The following is a 23,825-nucleotide window of genomic DNA, read 5'->3' as shown; positions in this document are numbered from 1 at the left end:
TGCTTGTCTGTAAAGGTTTTAATTTCTCCATCAAATCTGAATGAGATCCCTTGCTGGGTAGAGTAATCTTGGTTGCAGGTTTTTCTCCTTCATCACTTTCAGTATGTCCTGCCACTCCCTTCTGGCTTGCAGAGTTTCTGCTGAGAGATCAGCTGTTAACCTTATGGGGATTCCCTTGTGCGTTATTTGTTGTTTTTCCCTTGCTGCTTTTAATATGCTTTCTTTCTATTTAATTTTTGACAGTTTGATTAATATGTGTCTTGGTGTATTTCTCCTTGGATTTATCCTGTATGGGACTCTCTGTGCTTCCTGGACTTGATTAACTATTTCCTTTCCCATATTAGGGAAGTTTTCAACTATAATCTCTTCAAATATTTTCTCAGTCCCTTTCTTTTTCTCTTCTTCCTCTGGAACCCCTATAATTTGAATGTTGGTGTGTTTAATGTTGTCCCAGAGGTCCCTGAGACTGTCCTCAGTTCTTTTCATTCTTTTTTCTTTATTCTGCTCTGCAGTAGTTATTTCCACTATTTTATCTTCCAGGTCAGTTATCGGTTCTTCTGCCTCAGTTATTCTGCTATTGATCCCATCTAGAGTATTTTTCATTTCATTTATTGTGTTGTTTATCATTGTTTGTTTCATCTTTAGTTCTTCTAGGTCCTTGTTAAATGTTTCTTGCATTTTGTCTATTGTATTTCCAAGATTTTGGATCATCTTTACTATCATTATTCTGAATTCTTTTTCAGGTAGACTGCCTATTTCCTCTTCATTTGTTAGGTCTGGTGCATTTTTATCTTGCTCCTTCATCTGCTGTGTGTTTTTCTGTCTTCTCATTTTGCTTATCTTACTGTGTTTGGGGTCTCCTTTTTGCAGGCTGCCGGTTCGTAGTTCCGGTTGTTTTTGATGTCTGTCCCCAGTGGCTAAGGTTGGTTCAGTGGCTTGTGTAGGCTTCCTGTTGGAGGGGACTAGTGCCTGTGTTCTGGTGGATGAGGCTGGATCTTGTCTTTCTGGTGGGCAGGTCCACGTCTGGTGGTGTGTTTTGGGGTGTCTGTGGACTTATTATGATTTTATGCAGCCTCTCTGCTAATGGGTGGGGTTGTGTTCCTGTTTTGCTAGTTGTTTGGCATAAGGTGTCCAGCACTGTAGCTTGCTGGTCGTTGAGTGAAGCTGGGTGCTGGTGTTGAGATGGAGATCTCTGGGAGATTTTCACCGTTTGATATTATGTGGAGCTGGGAGGTCTCTTGTTGACCAGTGTCCTGAAGTTGGCTCTCCCACCTCAGAGGCACAGCACTGACTCCTGGCTGCAGTACCAAGAGCCTTTCATCCACACGGCTCAGAATAAAAGGGAGAAAAAGTAGAGAGAAAGAATTAGTAGAAGTAAGAAAGAAAAAAGAAAGAAAGAAAGGAAGGAAGGAAGGAAAGGAGGGAAGGAAGAAAGAAAGAAAGAAGAAAAGGAAACAAGGAAAGAAAGGAGGGAGGGAGGAGGGAAGGAAGGAAAAAAGAAAGAAAGAAAGAAGATAAAGTAAAATAAAAAAGTAAAATAAAATAAAGTTATTAAATTAAAAAATAATTATTAAAAAAAACGGACGGATAGAACCTTAGGACAAATGGTGGAAGCAAAGCTATACAGACAAAATCTCACACAGAAGCATACACATACACACTCACACAAAGAGGAAAAGGGGAAAAAATCATAAATCTTGCTCTCAAAGCCCACCTCCTCAATTTGGGATAATTTGTTGTCTAAAGGAGGGAGGGAAGGAAGGAAGGAAGGAAAGAGAAAGAAAGGAAAGAAAGGAAGAAAGAAAGAAAGGGAAAGAAAGAAAGGGGATAAAGTAAAATAAAGTTATTAAAATTAATTATTAAGAAAAAAATTTTTTAAAAAAACGAAAACTGACGGATAGAATCCTGGGACAAATGGTGGAACCAAAACTATACAGACAAAATCTCACACAGAAGCATACACATACACACTCACACAAAGAGGAAAAGGGGAAAAAAATCACAAATCTTGCTCTCAAAGTCCACCTCCTTAATTTGGGATGATTCGTTGTCTATTCATGTATTCCACAGATGCAGGTACATCAAGTTGATTGTGGAGATTTAATCCGCTGCTCCTGAGGCTGCTGGGAGAGACTTCCCTTTCTCTTCTTTGTTCCCACAGCTCCCGGGGCTCAGCTTTGGATTTGGCCCTGCCTCTGCGTGTAGGTCGCTGGAGGGCGCCTGTTTTTTGCTCAGACAGGACGGGGTTAAAGGAGCCGCTGATTCGGGGGCTCTGGCTCACTTAGGCCGGTGGGAGGGAGGGGCACGGAGTGCAGGGCGAGCCTGCGGTAGCAGAGGCCAGCGTGACATTTGTTGCACCAGCCTGAGGCCCGCCGTGCGTTCTCTCGGGGAAGTTGTCCCTGGATCCCGGGAACCTGGCAGTGGCGGGCTGCACAGGCTCCCCGGAAGAGGGGTGTGGAGAGTGACCTGTGCTCGCACACAGGCCCCTTGGTGGCGGCGGCAGCAGCCTTAGCGTCTCCCGCCCGTCTCTGGGGTCCGCGCTTTTAGCCACGGCTCGTGCCCGTCTCTGGAGTTCCTTTAAGTAGTGCTCTTACTCCCCTCTCCTCGCGCACCAGGAAACAGAGGGAAGAAAAAGTCTCCTGCCTTTTCGGCAGCTCCAGACCTTTTCCTGGACTCCCTCCCGGCCAGCCGTGGCGCACTAACGCTCTGCAGGCTGTGTTCACGCCGCCAACCCCAGTCCTCTCCCTGTGCTCCGACCGAAGCCCGAGCCTCGGCTCCCAGCCCTGCCCGGCCCGGCGGGTGAGCAGACAAGCCTCTCGGGCTGGTAAGTGCTGGTCCACACCAATCCTCTGTGCGGGAATCTCCCCGCTTTGCCCCCCGCGCCCCTGTTGCTGTGCTCTCCTTCGCGGCCCGAAGCTCCCTCCTCCACCACCCGCAGTCTCCGCCCGCGAAGGGGCTTCCTAGTGTGTGGGAACCTTTCCTCCTTCACAGCTCCCTCCCACTGGTGCAGGTCCCGTCCCTATTCTTTTGTCTCTGTTTTTTCTTGTTTTTTCTTTCTTTTGCCCTACCCAGGTACGTGGGGAGTTTCTTGCCTTTTGGGAGGTCTGAGGTCCTCTGCCAGCGTTCAGTAGGTGTTCTGTAGGAGTTGCTCCACGTGTAGATGTATTTCTGGTGTATTGTATAGCACAGAGGACTCTGCTCAGTACTCTGTAATAACCTCCAAACTCGGAACTCCACACTGCAGAGGCCCTCCTTTCAACGTGCTGCCTCTCCCCTTCTCCGCAGGTCACAAACAGAGGCCCAGGTCACAAGCAGAGGCCTACTGTCATTTATTTCAAAATATTTTCATTGTTATGTCTTCTCTGACCTGTAGGTTATTTAGCAGTGCATTTATTATTTTACAGGCATACGGAAACTTTATAGTCGTTATTTAATCCTAGCTTATACTGTGGTCAGAATTTGTATTTTCTGCAGTTGTTAAGGATGAGATGCTGTATTTGTTGGGTCGTTTATTGTGTTGTTCAAATATTCTATATTTTTATTAATTTTTAATTCACGTGTTGTCAGTTATTGAAAATGGTATATTAATTTCCCACTACAATTGTGTGTCTGTTTCTCCTTGTAGTTCTTTATATATTTTCTTCATATATTTTGAGGCTCTGTTAATAGATGCATGACAGTTTAGAATTATTAAATCTTCTGGTGATGAAACCATTTATCATTATGAATTGTATTTAATTCTGTACTTCTAGAATAGTGTCCCTTTTGCTGTCAGTCTTCCTGTGGTCACATATTTATACGTGTCCCTGTAAGCAGCATGTAGTTGCTTTTGTTTTGTTTTGAAGCCTGTGTGGAAAACTTTGTCTTTTAATTAGGGCTTAGTTGATTACTTACATGTTTGTGTCTATGGTTACAGTGGTACTGTTTGCTTTCTGTCTGTTCTAAGTTCTGTTTTCTCTGCTTTTACGTGCTTTTGGCCTGAATTCCAATTATTCTGTTCCCAGCTGCCACCCATTATTAGACATTATAGTTTCTTACCTACTGTTCTGTTAGTGGTTACCTTAGAAAGTACAGCCTTCATACTTGACCTATCAAAGTGTAATATAGATTGGTATTTTCTCCAAACAATGCAAGGATATCAGAATGTTCATATTCCAGTTATCCCCCTTCAAGTTATATTGCTGAAATGTACATGTGTTTGGGGGTGGTGGTGTGGTGTGTGTTTTTGTACTTTTGGGCCATGCCGCACGGCTTGCAGGATCTTAGTTCCCTACCCAGGGATCCATCCCGGGCCCCCTGCAGTGGAAGCTTGGAGTCCTAACCATTGGACTGCCAGGGAAGTCCCACGTGTGTATTTTTTTTAACCCTACAAGACTTTTTTATGTAACCATTATTCATTTACGTTTACCCACATATTTCCCCTTTTATGTTACTTTTTATCCTTTCTGCATCTGCAAGCTTCCATCTAGGATTTATTTTCATTTTGACTAAAGAACACATTTTAGTATTTCTTTTGGTTGGACCTTCAGGTGATTATTCCTCTCTTTCTGAAAATGTCTTTGTTTCACGCTTTGTGTGTGTGTGTGTGTGCGCGTGCGTGCGTGCAGAAGGATTCACATTTATTCGTTCAACTACAGTACCTAACGTTTGCTAAACATGTATTTCACACTAATTGGTCACATTTCCACAGGTTGTCAGTTCACAGAAAAGGGCCCATCCCTTGCCAGATGGCAGGGTAGGAGGTACAGAGGGCCTGGGTAGCAGAGCCTGCCAGCTATCACTTGGTCATGCAGGATTGATGGAGCCAGGTTGGCGGGCAGCCCTTGGCCGGCCCTTTGGGGACAGGGGCTCAGAGATATCCTGTTTACTCAACTCCTATACAGGACTGTGGGTAGAGGTGGGCCCCAGGTAGGTAGCCCAGGGGTAGGCTCATGGATGCATGCGCCACCACAGCTCCTGAAGGTGGGGTCATGGGAGGTGGTGTTCTCTGTGCCTTGGATCATCGGAAGGAAATGGAGGCCTCTTCAAGGGGTTGTAGCCCCTGGCTGGACAGGTGGGAAGGACTCCCCAGACATGATACAGACATTACAGCGCAGACGCAAGCCCCTACCGCAGGCTGGGATGGCAACACAGACAGAAACACCAACACCCCAGGGCAGGTGGCGTTTCTTTCCCAACAGAAACGTGGAGACAGAGCAGAAGCAACAGTATTCTTTTCCCACAAGATTCCTCAGAGAGGAACAGACCAGGACGTCACTCAAGAGGTAGTTTTTTTTTTTTCCTTTTCATGGAAATTTGAGTCAGCGACATTATCACCTATTGTAAGATATTTCAGAGAAAGAAAACAGTGGTCACCAAAGGGCAAAAATGACCCCTGGCTGGCAGGGCTGGCTCCAGGATTTGGAAGGCCAGCCTCCACCAGTAAGACAGCTTTTTTCTTGGGCTTGAAGCAAGCTCTGGCCTGATTCACAGGCTGCCACTGATTCCTGAGCAGGCTGTGGCTCAGGGGGGACTGGATTAGGCAGAGGGACCAGGCACCTTGTGAGCTGGTAGAGCCGGGGTCGCTGTGGCTCATGTTGCAGGACAGCCAGAAGTCTTCACGTCTCAAGGGAGCCCAGCTGTGGCCAAAGAGGAAGCCCCAGCGTGTTCTCTGGGGCCCCTGCCTCTGAGGTAACAGTCCAGGTCTGGCTCCCAAGACCAGAAAAGAAGCCGTTGCTTGTGGTAGCCAGGAGAGGGGTTTCTGGGGACCCTGTAATTAAATACACATCCCTGAGTTGTGGCCCTAGAAACCCTTGCCTCAAGGCTAATCAGTTTCCAGCACCTGGTGGAATGATTGCCGTTTCTTATCCTGAGACACAGGTAAAACATCATTTCACAGACACTGGACATAGATGCTTCAAGCTGAGGGAAAAGGGAGGAACGATCAACTGCAAAGGCAGAGAGGGGAGGGCAGGGGGACTCTCATGGATGAAGTTGGGGAAAGAGTGGTGGGTTTGTTTACTTTTTTGTTTGATTCACCATTATTTTGAAGACTAATTTTACTTGATGTTCAGTTCTAGACTGGCAGGTATATTCTTTCAGGACTTTGAAGGTATCATTCAAGAACCTTCTGGCTTCCACTGTTTCTGGTGAGAAGCCAACAACTAATTTTTTTTCTTTTGAAGGTAGTAATCTCTCATTGGCTGCTGACTTTTTTTTCTGTCTTTGTCAGAAATGTCTTTCAGATGCATAAATTTGGTTTATTTATTGATAGCATCTAATTATCTGCCAAATTCTCAGTCTTGTCTTTTATGCTTGAACATATTGAACAGTTAAAGTCTCTGCCTGATAACTCTGTTATCTGAAACCCCTGCACATCTGTTTCTGTTGTAGATTGTTTCTCTTATTTTTTTCTTTCATGTGATTTATCTTCCTGATTGCCTGGTTATTTGTTAGTTTGCTTGTTTATTTTTGTTTAATGCTGGACATTGTATATGAAAAATTATGGAGGTACGTTCATCCTGGGGCGGTGTTTTCTCCTGCAGAGACTGGCTTCTCTTCTGGGAGGCCGCTCAGAACACTAGACGCCACGCCCCCGGTGCGGTTCGGCCAGTGAGGTCATTGGAAGCCACCTCAGGCTCTGGGGAGCCCGTCCACGTCAGTTCTCAGGAACACAGGGGTTCTCGACTGTGGCAGGACTGACCTTTAGGGCCAGAGAGCTCTCCGTTGCGGGTGCTGCCCTGTGCGTTGCAGGGTGTTCAGCATATCTGGCCTCTACCCTTCAGATGCCAGTGGCACCCCTCCTCCACAGCTGTGACAGCTAAAAATGTCTCGGGGAACCACTGGTCTAACACATGTTTGAGTCCAATTCAAAGTGAGACATTTGTCTGCTCTCTCCTTGGCAGGCCCTGGAGCCCAGTTTTTAATCCCCATGGCTCTATGAGACTGTCGAAGGAATTAAATAATTCAGGTGGATTTCTGTCAACAGTAGTTATAATCAATTTTTAAAAGTACTTGTGATACTTAGAAAAGTAGCCTTCATTTGCCTGGGACTGCGATCTAGAAAATTAAGTTATGGGGCCCAGCTCATTCCCTCATAAATCAGACAAAATGTTTCATAATAGTTAATCTAGTTTCTATTAGTAATGTTCTAAAGCTGCTCTGAGTTTTTTAAAACAAGAACGTAGATAATTGACTACAGAATTGATACGATAATTGTTTTCCTTTTCTAGGTCACCTACAATGGCTGGAGGATTGTTTGCCATGAACAGAAACTATTTCAGTGAACTTGGACAGTATGACAGTGGCATGGATATCTGGGGAGGAGAAAATTTAGAAATATCATTTCGGGTAAATTTTTTTTTGCATGCTTGATTATTAACTGTGTGCAAGGAATATAATTTTCATTCATGATCCCATATTTTCTGTAAATTCTCTTTGCCTGTCTTTATTAACAAATTGTCCTTAATGAATACTACTTTACCACAATCTATAATGTGGATAATACCCATTCAAAATATCAAAAGCCTATAAGAAGCCTTGCATTTATTTTGTAAGAATTTAAAAGTGATAGTTGTAATGAATAGTTGGGTATGTATTAAGAAGTCTTCATGTGCATTTAATCTAGAGTTTTGTTCTTTCTTTGTCCATTTGTTAATCTTATTTGATAACCCTAGATATATATAGTTGGGGTCATCAGATTTTCCTGACTGCGCGAGACCATCCTGGTTCATACCTGATCTCCTGGAGAGATTATTAATAGCTCCTCATTTCACTTTCAGGAGTAGCCCAGCTGATAAGATAAATGATATCAACACCTGCGTATAGGTTACTGAACCCTTTATATATACCGTTCCCTCCAGGGGCTAAGGTTGGGCAGATGACAGCTGTGGGTGGGGTCTGTGGCTCAGCTGTGGTGGTAAGACGGTCTTTGGAAAAGGCAGAAAGAGGGCAAGGGAACAATTCAGATTTCTCTCTCTCAGCAGAGGGCCCCACTCCCCGCCTCCCATCTCCCGGTCTGCCTAACAGATCCCCCCCCGTTCAGATAGCCTAATACCTTGTGCATATGCCGTTTCGTATTTTTGCAAATGTATTTTCCTACTTAATCTTTAGAATTTGAAAGTTGCAAGGTATAATAGATATTATTAGTTCAATCTTTGTAGATAAGGTAATTGAGTCTCATAAAAATTGAAATAACGATATAAAGTAGCTCAGTCAAGGGCAAAATTTAGACCAGAACTAAGATCTGAATCTTAATCTAGAGTTATTCTGTATATTTTATAAAAAAATTTTTTTTTCTAAAAAATGGTGTGTGTATGTTTGTATGTGTTTCATGAGAAAGTACCTGTAGAACTGAGATTAGAGGATTGATGAGTAAGCATTCTTTGTCCCTAAGTCCTGAAGGTCAACTTCCTTGATGTGTTAAAACGACACGTATGGTAAGTACAATTTTAGACACAGGGTAGTAAAAGAATATTGCAATGTTTTAGAGTTTTGTTTCTTTTTAATCGTAAAGACGGATAATTTTTTTAAAATACACACTTTGACTTTATTCTATTTGAATAGTTATATCTAATAAGATAAAACCTCTTGCAAGGTTTCACAAACACCTGTTTCATGAAAATTCGTGCATCGATTTCACAGCACTGTGAGGAACCATTAACACATATTCTGCTTCTGACCAGATTTGGATGTGTGGAGGTAAGCTCTTCATCATCCCTTGCTCTAGAGTTGGACACGTTTTCCGGAAAAGGAGACCATATGGCTCTCCAGAGGGCCAGGACACCATGACACACAACTCCCTGCGGCTGGCACATGTCTGGTTGGATGAGTATAAGGTGAGATTAAATCTCTCACCGAGAAGGATGGATGATAAGGCTAGTAACTCCGTTGGCTTTGGTTGCTTTTCTCTCTTCTCTTCACCCAGTCTTTCACTCATTTTTGTTGTGACTGCTTTTTAAATTTCCCAAGCATCTAGTCTGTGAGAGGTAATATAGTCGCCAGCACCAGAAGAAACTGTGCTTCTCCTCAGTTTCTTTGTCCTCCTGTCCCCTCCTGTGACTCCCACAGAGCCTGGCTCCTCTGCTCACTGGGCTTTGCTCTGACCCAGTCCCCCTGCTTCCCCTGTCAAGACCCTGTGCACATTGTATTCCTTCCCACCTCCTCTTCTGCCATATGCAGCTCTCAGTATTTTCTTTGTAATGGCTTTTTTGAGGTGTGATTCATTTAAACAAAAAATCTATTATTTTTCATTTTTCTTTTTAAAATTCAGGAGCAGTATTTTTCCTTAAGACCTGATCTGAGAACCAGAAGCTATGGAAATATCAGTGAGCGCGTTGAGTTGAGGAAGAAGTTGAATTGTAAATCATTTAAATGGTATTTGGATAATATTTACCCAGAGATGCAGATATCTGGGTCCAATGCCAAACCCCAGCAACCCATTTTTATCAATAGAGGGCCAAAACGCCCCAAAGTCCTCCAACGTGGAAGGGTAAGAAAGTGATCCTAGCAAAATGTTTCATTAAATGTTGTGTGATATAATAAATGACATTGTAGACTTAAAATATTTAAGGATAGCCCCTGGCTTGCCTTCCATTATATTCTTTTTGGGAGAATTTCCTCTACTCAGGTGTAAGACCTTAGAAATTTTGATATCTTTCCTGTTTATATTAAGATCCTTTACCTGCCAGTGTTAAAGAGAACATGGCTTCTCTAAGTTATGTGCTGGCTTCCAAGAGGATAGCTATAAATGTGAATATACAAATAAAGGCAATGTGAGTGAGTGTAAAATTCACTTGTTAGAGACCAGTCCAAAAAGGAAAACAAAGGAGAAATGGGGCAGCTGTATACTGCTGGCCTCAGCTCTGGAACTGAGTGCAGACAGGAAGTGAAAAAGGGTGGTCAGGGTCTAAGTGGTGGTACCAAGTCAGGTTTTACCTCCGACGTCCTGAGCAGTCATCCGAGCTTAGCAGAAACCCATTGATCAACCGCAATTCTTTAGATATTCCCTTTTTGGTTCTTATAAAATTTCTTCAGTTTTATAATATCACTTCAATTTTAGATGTCTAGCCATAAGATCATACCTTTTTCTTGAATCATTTCTTAGAATCTGCTTCCTGGAAGTGTTGCCCGAATTTCCCTTCTGTTATAAAGAAGGCATCCCTCCCCTGGTTCTTCCACAATGCCAGCAATTCTTAAGTGGCTAGGATTAAGCCTACAGCCTTCTCCTATCTTGTTGTTCTATCTCATAAAAGTCATCAAGGTGTTTCTTCTTACTAGGTGTTTTCTCTTTAAGTAAAAATAGGTACCAGTGTATGTCCATACAGTTGAAATCCCTTACCATTATTATTTTTGCCTTGCATATCTAATCACATTTAATATTAAACTAATCGTTTTACTTAGACTAGATACTCTTGGCTTCTTTTATGTATCTCACCTTTGGCATTCCTATGGCATTTTTAATGTTTGTCTCCAGTTAGGTATGTATATTTAATTACGTACTGTCTGTTTGTGCCTTTTGTTCTTATTTCCTGAGTTTCATTTTAAGGTATTTTAGTGGAGCGATGGTATTTAATTTCCTTCCCCCCCTATAGTAGATTAGTAAACTTGTATCTTTAGGTAGAATTTCTACTTGACACTGCCTGCATGTATTGTTAAAATTGCCTATAACCTTGAAGTCTCTATTGTGATACTCCTATGTGCTAAAGCTAGAATTCAGTAATAAAAAATGCTTATCTTTTTATGACCTTTAGAATCCATACCTCTGGAATAATATTTTCATATTTCCTCTAAAACCTCCTTTTCTAGCATTCTAAGGCATCTTCTGACATTGGTCTTTCTATACCTACCAGCTTGTCAGGAGCAATCTCTTCTTTTACAGCTCTATCACCTCCAGACCCACAAGTGTCTGGCAGCCCAGGGCCGCCCAAGTCAGAAAGGAGGCCTGGTAGTGCTTAAGGCATGTGACTACAGTGACCCAAATCAGGTGAGTCAGGCCTCTGGGCTCTCAGCCAGTCCATGGACAGTGTCCTTCAGTGAAGGAAAGGGAAGCTGCTGGCAGTCAGCCTTGAGGAGGGAGGGGCAGACATCAAGATTTTAATCTGACTTTTTAAAAATTATATTGTTTTGGGGTTTTTTGTTTGCTTTTTAAAATTTATTTTAATGAGGCATAGTTGATTTACAATGTTTTGTTAATTTCTACTGTACAGCAAAGTGATTCAGTTATACATATACTTTTCCATTATGGTTTATCACAGGGTATTGAATATAGTTCCCTGTGCTATACAGTATGACCTTGTTGTTTATCCATTCTCTATATAATAGTTTGCATCTGCTAATCCCAAACTCCCAATCTATCCCTCTCCCAACTCCCCTCCCCCTTGGCAGCCGCAAGTCTGTTCTGTGTCTGTTTTGTAGGTACGTTCATTTGTATCATTTTTTTTTAGATACCACAAATAAGTGATACCATATGATATTTGTCTTTCTCTTTCTGACTTCACTTAGTATGATAATCTCTAGGTCCATCCATGTTGCTACAAATGGCATTATTTCATTCTTTTTTATGACTGAGTAGTATCCCATTATGTATATGTGCCACATCTTCTTTATCCATTCATTTGTTGATGGACATTTAGGTTGTTTCCATGTCTTGGCTATTGTGAATAGTGCTACTATGAACACTGGGGTGCAACGTATCTTTTCAAATTATGGTTTTCTCCAGATATATGCCCAGGAGTAGGATTGCTGGATCATATGGCAGCTCTATTTTAGTTTTTTGAGGAACCTCCCTACTGTTTTCCATAGTGGTTGCACCAGTTTACATTCCCACCAGCAATGTAGGAGGGTTCCCCTTTTCTCCACACCCTCTCCAGCATTTGTTATTTGTAGACTTTTTAATGATGGCAGTTCTGACCACTGTGAGGTGGTACCTCATTGTAGTTTTGATGTGCATTTCTCTTATAAGTAGCAACGTTGAGCATCTTTTCATGTGCTGTTGGCCATCTGTATGTCTTCTTTGGAGAAATGTCTGTTTAGGCCTTGTGCCCATTTTTCGATTGGGTTGTTTCTTTTTGTTGTTGTTGAGTTGTATAAGCTGTTTGTATATTTTGGAAATTAAGCCCTTGTCAGTCACATCATTTGCAAATATTTTCTCCCAGTCTGTAGGCTGTCTTTTCGTTGCTTACAGTTTCCTTTGCTATACAGAAAGCTTGTAAGTTTGATTAGGTCCCATTGTTTATTTTTGCTTTTTTTTTTTTTTACCTTGGGAGACTGAGCTAAGAAAACATTGATACAATTAATGTCAGAGAATGTTTTGCCTTTGCCTGTGTTCTCTTTTAGGAGTTTTATGGTATCGTGTCTTGTATTTAAGTCTTGTGTATGGTGTGAAGGTGTGTTCTAACTTCACTGATTTACGTGCGGCTGTCCAGCTTTCCCAGCACCACTTGCTGAAGTTAAGTTGTTTATGCTGGGAATGATTTTAAGAGATTTTAGAGATCATCTATCTAATACTGTTGTGGTCTCCTTTGTACATTTTCCCTACCTCTGGTCATTGTTTGTCATAGTAATATTTTGTTTGTTTAGAGCATTATTTGTACTTTGCAGTTACACAGAATGAATTTGAGTTATATAGAATTAATTGAAAGCTATATGAATTTGTTAGAAATGGCAAAGGACATGCATCTTCTTTCTGGCCCAGAACATTAAATCTGCATTGGATGAATCAGAATATCTTTTGTAGAGTTTTCTGTGAAATTGAGTTTTCCTAACTGATTTTTAGTAGTTCATCAGAGGAAACAGCACAATTTCAATTCATGTCATTCAAATAATTTATTCTCAACTTAATGTGTCCTTTCAGCGATATTAAGTGAACCTAAAAATAAGCAGAAAACTTATTGCAAACTGCTTTGTATCTGATAAAATAGCATAACCTAACATTGGTCTAATCTCCTAGTTGTAGTGCCTCAAGACTGTAATGCTCAGAACATGTCGTAAGTAAGCAAGCTTCATTTACTTACGTTTCCATCTGAGTGGTGGACGGGGTCATTCAAGAATGAAAAGAACACTTGGGCCCTTTTTGGATAGAGTGTGTCCTTTGAAATTTCATAGATCACATCTTATTTCTAGGAGAGTTCATGCACGCTATCTAAGGTGTTAACATACTGGAAAACATGGTTTAAAGAGGGCTTTGTGCCACGTCTGGGTGCGAGAGGTGTCAGTGTTGTAGACATGGAAGTGTTAAATTGTAGTGAGGTTTTGGTGGTTTAGGTTGTGGTAGGATGAGATTGGTGAAATTTGTTCCAGAAACTGCAAGAGGTTTGAGGAGATGGAGTTACACTCTCCTGTCTGTACTATGTTGTGACTGCACAGAATTGCACTTACACCCTAGCCACATGTGGCTGTTGGATTGGTAATTTTATTTCATTTTAGTTAGATTTCATTTCCTCAGTCACACGTGGCACACTCCCAGCGCTCGGAGCCACGTGTGGAGATTGTAAAGCATCAGCGTCTGTGTTTACTGGGGCTGTCATGGCGCCGATGGGGAGCCTTCTCTTTGTACCAAGAGGCAGCACACATACGTCTTGGGCCTGTAGGTAGAAGCAGTAATGAATAAAATAATTCAGAGGATAGGAGAAAATGTTTTCCTTTTCAATTTAGTGATGGTGCATGTTGGAGAATACAGTTATTCATTGCACTTGGCCATTTCAGCCAGTTTCAGGCCTTTGTTCTTGAAAATAATCTGAGACACCATAAAGACAACTATCCTCAAAGATCATTTGCACGTCTAAGGAGAATCCTGCTTTGGGGCCATCAATGAAATTGTAATCTCAGTGCAAATGTTATTATGAGCCGGGAATAGAGTATACTGTTCCACAGGATGATGGGATATGACAGCTTATGCACAGTCATCACTGCCCAACAGATGAGGGAAATATGAAAATCATAGCCTCATGTGTTTTCCTTGTACAGAAGGCAAACCAGCCGCCTCACTGGGCTCCTTCAGTTCTACACAGTGTGAGAATTAAAAGCATTGTGTAATTGCGAAATCCTGGAATTGGGGAAGATCTACAATCTTGTGCTCAAATACAGTCAATTAAGTTAACTCAACCACTGCTCACATTTCTTCCTGGAATTGCACCTCACTTTCTCTAAGCTGGTCTGTTCCTGCTGCAAGAGACCATACAAAATAAATCCCTTCTTCCACAAATGTGTGAAGTGTCGTGCCGTCTGCTTTTCAGAATCTGAAGCAAAACTTGAGGTTTTGATCTTTCATTTTCTTCCTTAGATTTGGATTTATAATGAAGAGCACGAATTGGTTTTAAACAATCTCCTTTGCCTGGATATGTCAGAGACTCGCTCATCAGACCCCCCACGACTCATGAAATGCCACGGGTCAGGAGGATCCCAGCAGTGGACCTTTGGGGTGAGGAGACAGACAAGGCTGAGGGAGGGAGCTCGGCAGAGGGGCTCATGTCCTGCTTACCTTGTAGAAGGTTGTTCTGAGTTTGTAGCATCCCATAAATAAGTAAGTAATGTGAAATGTTCCACGTCTCTTCTAGATTACTGTCTCTACCATATTCTGGCAATAAGTTTTTTAACTTAAAGCAAGTAACTGGTGGTATTTTTTTCTTGCCACCACTTTATTTTCAGAGGAATAATCGGCTGTACCAGGTGTCGGTTGGACAGTGCCTGAGAGCGGTTGATCCACTGAGTCGCAGAGGCTTTGTCGCCATGGCCATCTGTGATGGCTCCTCGTCACAGCAGTGGCATTTGGAAGGTTAGGGTGGACGCTGTGGCTGGAACGGCGATTTGTCACGCTTGTCCTCAACACGGAGACGCCTGGGACCCTAGCAGAGGTGAGACAGCAGCCACAGTAGAGGTCACAGCCCCGAGGGACCATCGGGAGGTGAAGAAGTATGGTTCACCAAGAGGTTCAGGTCATTTCTCAACTGCTGTTAAGGAATTTCTTACTTACGGTAGGAAACCAGAATGCAGTATTAACTCTCTAAAGAGTCAGGTTTCTATAGAAGGATAAAGCCCAGGAAATTGACATGTCTATTCAAATTTATTTATGCTTCCTTTTAATCCCCTTAAATAATGGAGTGGCATTTATCTGATCAGGAACTTGTCATGATTTCCTTTCTTAGAAGATTTTGTAGATGACAGTTAATTTTTTTTAAATTTCTAATACCATGTTCTAAATAGTTTTAAATAAACTGATTGAATCCACATTACGTTTAACTTCAGAAGGCATCATTTATAAGATTATATTTAAGAGAGTTAACTATTATAAATTATTTTGATGAATTATGGTACTATATACATTTACAATAAAGGATCCTTTTAATTATCTAGGATTTCTTGTCTTCTCTTTCGTTTTGTATTGGGGTCTGTGGTCTGAGTTATCCTACGTACGTGATACATGGTAAGAAATGCACAGGGATTCGGCTGATGAACCAGTAACAGGTAGGTAGCAGCCCGAACCTTAGGGATGTTTCAGTTTCTTAGCTTGAACTGTGTGAGTCTGAAGCTGAACGTATGTGAATTTGAATACTTTAAAGTTACCTGTGAAACACCCAGGTAGAGTTGTTAAATAGGTGTTAAAGTTATTTGGATATAGAGGTCAGGATTTCAGAAGATGTATTTCAGTTAGAGATATAAATTTAGGAATCATCTGTATATACTGTAAATGTCCTAATATAAAGTGAGTTTTTTCCCACCAAAATTACATCTCAGAGGAGACATAGTCTCATAGGGTATTTTTTCAGTTATTTTATCTGGACACACAAAGCAGTTTTAAGTACCAATTTGAAACATGCTGGAGAATAATATATTGTTCGTATTTATACTAAACATTTTGTCTGTCATTTAACTTTAAAGACCAGATGGTGGTACATATAGGATACAAAAAGCAGGATGATTAAATACAACAAAATCACATTAAATGTAATTTGATTAAATGTAAATGGGTCCAGTTGACCCTGACTTGTGTCCGCACGGCCTCACCAAGTGTTGTCAGACGACCTGCGTGAGGGCCCTCAACTCTTGGAAACGAAGTCCAGCCCCCGTGGCACCTTGGAAGCTCCTAAGTTAGGTGGAGATTGGCCAGGATGGCGAAGTAGAAAGACCCTGAACTCACCTGCTCTAATGGGCACACCAAAATTACAACTATTTGCAGAACCACCATTGATGATAAAGAAAGACCAGAACCTACCAACCAGAAAAGAGCTACTACAACCAAACAACGAGACAGGTAGGAGGGATGGAGTTGCCATTGCAGTCAAGTACCATACCCTGGGTGCGTGACCCACAAACGGGAGAATAACTAACTACAATTGTAAAGGTCCTACGAAAGGAGTGTGAAGGGTCCAAACCCCACGTTGAGCTCCCCAGCCCGGGGGTCTCACACTGGGAAGACAAGCTCCAAGAGAGTAGTTGGCTTAAAGGCCAGGGGGCTTGCTTTCAGGAGTCACAGAGGGCTGAGGGAGGTACAGCCTTCACCCTTAAAGGATGCATGCAAAATCTCACATGCTCCGGGAACCCAGGGCAGAAGCATAATTTGGAAAGAGCCTGCGTCAGACCTACCTGCTGATCTTGCAGAGTCTCTGGGAGAGGCAGGAGGCAACTGGAGCTCCCCCTGGGGACACAGATGCTGGTGGCAGCCATTTCTGGCAGCTAGTTCTATCGTGGGGACACTGGTGCTGGTAAGCACCATTTTGGAATCCTCCCTCTAGCCTATTAGCCTCAGGACAGCCTGTAGGCACTAGTGCTGGCACACTTCAGGCCAGGCAGCTAAGTCTGGGCACAGGCACAGCCCCACTCACCAACAGACAGGCTGCCTTAAGACCCCCTGAGCTGGCTGCCCCTGGACATGGCCCTGCCCACCAGAGGGCCCAGGACTTGGCCCCAACACCAGTGTGCAGGCACAAGACCCAGGAACCTCCAGTCAAAGACCCTGGGCCCCCGTGCCTCCCGTCAACAGGCCTGCTCTAGCCTCAGAACCAGCCTCATCCACCAGCCAAAAGAAAACCAAAGCCCTGCAGCCTGCGGCCCCAGTCCACCTACTAGCAGGTTAGATCCTGACCTGGGACTAGCTGGGCCCTGGCCCTGCCCACTAGCAGGCCAACGTAAGTTTCAGGACATCCTGGACCCTGCAGCCAACTGTCAGGAACTGGCCCTACCCATCAGCAATCTGATACCAGCTGTGGGACTCCTGGGCCCTGGAACCAGACTGCAGGACCTTGCTCTGTCCACCCGTAGGCTGGCACTAACCCCAGGGCCTGGCTTCACCCACCTGTGGGCAGGGAGCAGCCCCAGGGAGTCTGCAGCCAGACACCTCGCGACTCAGCCCTGTCAACCAGCAGCCTCTGCACGAGGCAGGGCCAAGCCTACTAGACTGCCCACAGTAGTCAGCCTGCCACAACAGAAGGACCCCACACAGCCCTCACAGGGGGAAACCCCAAGGCATACAGCTCTGGTGAGGAGAGGGGAGTGTGCTGCTCGCATAGGTATCTCCTACAAAAGGCTCCTTCACCAAGATTGGGAGATGTAACCAACCTACAAGATACATACAAATAGGACATTAGGCAAAAGGAGGTGACAGAGGAACATGTTCCCAACAGAGGACCGAGAAGAACTAAGTGACGTGGAGACAGGCGACCTACCCAAAAAGAGCTGAGGGTAGTGGTCGTAAAGATGATGAAGGAGCTTGGAGAAGAATGGGTGCACAGAGCAAGAAGCTAGAAGCTTTTAACAAAGAGGAAATATAAAGAACAACCTAACATGAATTCAGTAACTGAAATGCAAAGTACACTAGAAGGAATTAATAGTAGACTAAATGGGGCTTCCCTGGTGGCGCAGTGGTTGAGAGTCCGCCTGCCAATGCAGGGGACACGGGTTCGTGCCCTGGTCCGGGAAGATCCCACATGCCGCAGAGCGGCTGGGCCCGTAAGCCATGGCCGCTGAGCCTGCGCGTCCGGAGCCTGTGCTCCGCAACGGGAGAGGCCACAATGGTGAGAAGCCCGCGTACCACAAAAACAAAAACAAAAAACAACCAAAAAAAAACAGTAGACTAAATGATACAGAGGAACAATGACCTGGAAGACGGTGGAAATCACTGAACAGAAAAAAAGAATGAAAAGAAATGAGGACAGTTTGAGAGACCTCTTGGGCATCAACAAATGCACTAATATTCACATTATAGGGGTTCCAGAAGGAGAAAAGAGAGAGAGGCGCTGAGAACATATTTGAAGACACAATAGCCAAAAACTTCCCTAACTTGGGAAAGGAAACAGATATCTCAGTCCAGGAAGCACAGAGAACCCCATACAGGATTAACCCAAGGAGGAATTCACCAAGACACATTGTAATTGAGATGGCAGAAATTAAAGAGAAAATATTTAAAGCAGCAAGGGAAAAGCAACAAGTTACTTACAAGGGAGCTCCCATAATACCAGCTGAATTTTCAGCAGAAACACTGCAGGCCAGAAGGGAGAGGCATGGTATATTTAAAGTGATAAAAGGGGAAAACCTACAACCAAGAATACTCTACCCAACAAGGCTCTCATTCAGATTTGATGGAGAAATCAGAAAGTTTTACAGAGAAGCAGAAGCTGAAAGAGTTCAGCACCACCAAACCAGCTTTACAAGAAATGTTAAAGGAACTTTTCTAAGCGGAAAAGGAAAAGCCACAGCTAGAAACATGAAAATGATGAAACGAAACAGCTCATCAGTGAAGGCAAAGATAAAGGTAGGAAATCATCCATGTACAAAGTTAGGGTTAAAAGACAAAGTTGTAAAATCATTTATATCCACAATAAGCAGTTAAGGAATACACAAAATAATTAGGTGCAGAATACGACGTCAGAAACAGTAATCATGAGGGGAGGGGAGTACAAATGCAGGATTGTTAAAATGCATTTGAAATCGAGAGATCAGTAACTGAAAACATACATATATACATACATACTCATATATACACACATCTCATGGTAGCAACAAACCAAAAATCTATAATAGATACACAAAAAGGGAAAAGGAATCCAAGCATAACGCTAAAGATAGCCATCAAATCACAAGAGAGAAAAACAAAAGAAGGAACAAAAAAGACCTACAAAAACAGTATGACAATAAGAACGTACATATTAATGATTACTTTAAATGTAAATGGACTAAATGTTTCAATCAAAAGACGCAGAGTGTTTGAATGGATACAAAAACAAGACCTCTACATATGCTGCCTATAAGAGACTAAGTTCAGATCTAAGGACACTCACAGACTGAAAGTGAGGGAATGGAAAAACGTATTCCATGCAAACGGAAGTCAAAGACAGAGTAGCACTACTTACATCAGACAAAATAGACTTTAAAACAAAGACTGTTACAGGAGACAAAGAAGGACATTACATAATGATCAAGGGCTCAGTTCAAGAAGATGATTTAACAATTGTAAACATATATGCACCCAACAAAGCACCTAAATACATAATAGCAAATATTAACAGATGTAAAGGGGAAAATCAACAGTAACACAACAATAGTAGGGGACTTTTAACACCCCACTTATATCAATATACAGATAATCCAAACAAAATCAATAAGGAAACACTGGCCTTAAATGACAGATCAGATGGACTTAACAGATTTATATAGAACATTCCATCCAGAAGCAGCAGAATACACATTCTTTCTTTCAAGTGCATGGGGGAACTTTCTCCGGGATAGATCACATGCTAGGCCACAAACCAAGCCTTGGCAAATTTAAGAATGAAATCATGTCAGGCATCTTTTCCAACCACAACAGTATGAGACTAGAAATCAACTACAAGAAAAGAACCCTGCAAAAACCACAAACACGTGGAGGCTAAATAATAAACTACTAAATAACCACTGGATCTATGAAAAAAACAAAGAGGAAATAAAAAAAAAAATACCCAGAGGCAAATGAAAACCCAATGATCCAAAATCTATGGGATGCAGCAAAAGCAGTTCTAAGAAGGAAGTTTACAGCAATAGGAGCTTACCTCAGGAAACAAGAAAAATCTCCAACAACCTAACCTTACACTTAAAGGAACTAGAAAAAGAATAACAAAACTCAACATTAGTAGAAGGAAAGAAAGATCAGAGCAGAAATAAATGAAGTAGAGACTAAAAAAAAAACATGGAAAAGATCAATGAAACTAAGGTTGGTTCTTTGAAAAGATAACAAAACTGATAAACCTTTAGCCAGACTCATCAAGAAAAACACGTGGACTTCCCTGGTGGCGCAGTGGTTAAGAATCCGCCTGCCGATCCAGGGGACATGGGTTCAAGCCCTGGTCCGGGAAGATCCCACATGCCACAGAGCAACTAAGCCCGTGCGCCACAACTACTGAGCCTGCGCTCTAGAGCCTGCGAGCCACAACTGAGCCTGTGCTCTAGAGCCCGTGAGCCACAACTACTGAAGCCCTTGCGCCTAGAGCCCGTGCTCTGCAACAAGAGAAGCCACCGCCATGAGAAGCTCATGCATCGCAACGAAGAGTAGCCCCCGCTCGCCGCAACTAGAGAAAGCCCGCGTGCAGCAACGAAGACCCAATGTAGCCATAAATAAATTAATTAATTAATTTAAAAAATAACAGTATACTAAGAGGATCAAACACCATGATGAAGTGGGATATATCTCAAGGATGCAAGGATTTTTCGGTATTTACAAATCAAAGCAAAAGCTTCATCTGCCGCTCCCCATCGCCTGCATTACCGCCTGGACCATCCCCCCACCTGCCATCCATGGAAAAATTATCTTCCATGAAACCAGTCCCTGGTGCCAAAAAGGTTGGGGACCACTGCTGTTGGTAAGGACACAAATTGGTGCAGCCACTATGGTAAACAGTATGGATCTTTCCCCAAAAACTAAAAATAGAGTTGCCGTATGATCCAGCAATCCCACTCCTGGGTATGTATCTGAAGAAGAAAAGACACTAATTCGAAAAAATACATGCACCCCAATGTTCATAGCAGCATTATATACCATAGTCAAGATATGCACACAACCTAAGTGTCCACCAGCAGGTGAATGGATAAAGATGTGTGCACACATACACACAGTCACACACCCACAATGGAATACTATTCAGCCACAAAAAAGAATGAAATTTTGCCATTGGTAACAATAGGGATGTACTTGGAGGGTATTATGCTAAATGAAGTAAGTCGGAGAAAGACAAATACTCTGATATCACTTATATGTGGAATCTAAAAAATAAAACAAACTAGTGAATATAACAAAAAAGAAACTGACTCACAGATACAGAGAACAAACTAGTGGTTACCAGTGGGGAGAGGGAAGGGGGTGGGGGGGGCAAGACAGGGTTAGGGGGTTAAGAGGTACAAACTACTATGTATAAAATAAGCTACAAGGATATATTGTACAGCACATGGAATATAGCCAATATTTTATAACTGTAAATGGAGTGTAACCTTTAAAAACTGTGAATCACTATGTTGTACACCTGAACCTTTATAACTCTGTACATCAACTATACCTCAATAAAAAATAATTTTTTTTTTTTGTAACTGGGTCTAAGTGCCCCCAGTTAGATTGGATAAAAATGCAAGATCCAACTATATGCTGCCTATCAGAAACTCCCTCTGAAGATGACGACACAAGTGAATTAAAAAGCAAAGGACGGGAAAATATGTATATGCCTGTTGAACACCAATTGGAAGACACCTAGAGTGGCTATGTTAATATTAGACAAAGGAGATTTCAGAGCAAAGAATATTCCTAGGGATAAAGAGGGTTGTTTCATAATGATAAAGGTGTCAATTCATTAAGAGGAAATAATGTCTAGCATTTATATACGTAATAACACAACTTCAAAATATCAACATACATCATCAAACAACTGGATGAAACAGTAGGATATGGAAAACTTGAACAGTACTATTAACCAACTTGACACAGAATACTCATTCTTTTCGAGTACACATGAAATATTTACCAACAGAGATCATATTCCAGGATACTAAAGAAATCTCCATAAACTTTTTATACAGACTTATACAAGTTCACCTCATGCAAATTATATTAGCAATCAATAACAAGAATAACAGTAATAGAAATCAATAAGAAAAAGATACCTGGGGGAATTCTCTGGTGGTCCAGTGGTTAGGACTCTGCGCTTTCACTGCTGAGGGCCTGGGTTCAATCCCTGGTTGGGGAACTGAGATCCCACAAGCCGCACGGTGCGGCAATCAATCAATCAGCCAATAAAAAATACCTGGAAAATCTTCAAATATTTGAAAATCAGCCGAGAACATACTTCCCAATACTCTGTAGGTCAAAGGAGAAATCAAAGGGCTATTTTCAGCTGCCTGAAGATGAAAACACAACATACCAAAGACTGTAGGATGTAGCTAACTCAGTACTTGGAAACTTTACAAACTAGGCTGTATTAGAAAAGAATAAAAGTTTAAAATCAATGACAAGCTTCCACTTTAAAGTAGGAAAAGAAGAGCAAGTTAGAAGAGCAGAGAAGCAGAGGAAATATTAAATATTAGGATGGAAATGAATGAGAAAATAAAAAATTAATGAAACCAAAAGCTGGATCAAGAATATTAATCAAACTGTTAAAACCCTAGTCCAAAAAAAAAAGAAATTACCAGCATCAGTCGTGAGAGTGGCAACTTCACTAGAGATTCCACAGATGTTAAAAGAGATAAGCAACAGGCGCTCTCATTCACCGCTTGTGGGAACACAAAAGGGGGCAGCCTCTCTGGAAGATAGTTCGGCAGTCCTGCAAAACCAAATATACTCTTATCATACGATCAAAACCCTGCACACAGATGTCTACAGCAGCTTTATCTGTCACTGCCAAAACGTGGAAGCAACTCAGATGTCCTTCAGTAGGTGAACGGATAAATAAACTGTGGTACACCTAGACAATGGAATATTTAGTGCTGAAAAGAAACCAGCCACAGAAAAAAACATGGACGAATCTTAAATGTGTTATTACACAGAAAGAAGCCGCCTGAAAAACCTACGTACTGTATTTTTCCAACCCTGTGACATTCTGGAAAAAGGAAAACCATGGAGACAGTAAAGTATCACTCGCTGCCAGCGGTGGGGCGGGGGGAGGAAGATGAACAGGCAGAGCACAGAGGATTCCTCAGGCAGTGAATCTCCTGCATGTGCTACCGTAATGGTAGTTAAAACCCACAGAAGGCACCAAACCAAGAGTGAACTGTAACGTCAGCTATGGGCTTCGGGTGACAGTGATGTGTCAGGGCAGGTTAACGAGCTCTAACGAAGACCCCGCTCTGGCGCAGGGGTGTTGGGGAAGCTGTGTGCTCTACAGTTCCTTCCCGATTCTGCTGTGAACCTAAAATTGCTGTAAAAAATAAACTGTATTTTATAAATGAGTAAGGGCTTATTAGGAACCACATTTCTGCCAATAAATTTGATATCTTAAATGAAATGAATTCCTTGAAAGAAACAATTTCTTTAAAGAAGAAATAGATACCCTGACTGTCCCTACACCTGTTAAATAAATTGAATTTGTAGTTTAAAAACCTTTCCTCAAAGAAAACTGCAGGCACAGATGGTTTCACTGATGAATTTTATCAAACACTGGAGGAAAAAACTGTGTCAGTAATACACAACCTTTTCTGGAAAACTTTATGAAATTTTGACGTTATGAGCAAGCCTTAACTATTCATCTTAAAAGCAGTACACCAGGAAATCATAGGCCAGTGTCCTCCATGAATATAGAATTAAAATTCCCTTACAAAATATTGGCAAATCACATCCAGTATACGTAAGAAGGATGGTACATTATGAACAAGTGGGTTTTATCCCAGGAATGCAAAGCTGC

The 23,825-nt window shown here is 42.2% G+C and overlaps 1 protein-coding gene across 7 annotated transcripts in view; it reads left to right on the top strand.

Annotated features, from left to right (window-relative positions):
* The window catches only part of GALNT11 (polypeptide N-acetylgalactosaminyltransferase 11), a 54,712-nt gene extending 39,380 nt beyond the window's left edge, over window positions 1-15,332 (top strand). For 3 of the 7 annotated variants that reach the window (XM_033408358.2, XM_033408360.2, XM_049715159.1), the window contains 6 exons: window positions 7,212-7,329; window positions 8,664-8,855; window positions 9,251-9,469; window positions 10,859-10,963; window positions 14,261-14,398; window positions 14,626-15,332. In XM_033408358.2, the coding sequence (XP_033264249.1) occupies window positions 7,212-7,329; window positions 8,664-8,855; window positions 9,251-9,469; window positions 10,859-10,963; window positions 14,261-14,398; window positions 14,626-14,757 (904 nt within the window). In that variant the 3' untranslated portion in view covers window positions 14,758-15,332. The remainder of the gene's footprint in view (window positions 1-7,211; window positions 7,330-8,663; window positions 8,856-9,250; window positions 9,470-10,858; window positions 10,964-14,260; window positions 14,399-14,625) is intronic. The other 4 variants (XM_033408359.2, XM_004281219.4, XM_049715160.1 and 1 more) reach the window with 2 other exon arrangements.
* The last annotated feature ends 8,493 nt before the right edge of the window (window positions 15,333-23,825 follow it).

The sequence above is a fragment of the Orcinus orca genome, chromosome 9 (genome assembly GCF_937001465.1).
Source record: "Orcinus orca chromosome 9, mOrcOrc1.1, whole genome shotgun sequence".
Classification (NCBI taxonomy): Eukaryota; Metazoa; Chordata; class Mammalia; order Artiodactyla; family Delphinidae; genus Orcinus; species Orcinus orca.
The sequence above is the reverse complement of the archived record's forward strand: the minus strand, read 5'-3'. Positions and strand labels throughout refer to the sequence as shown.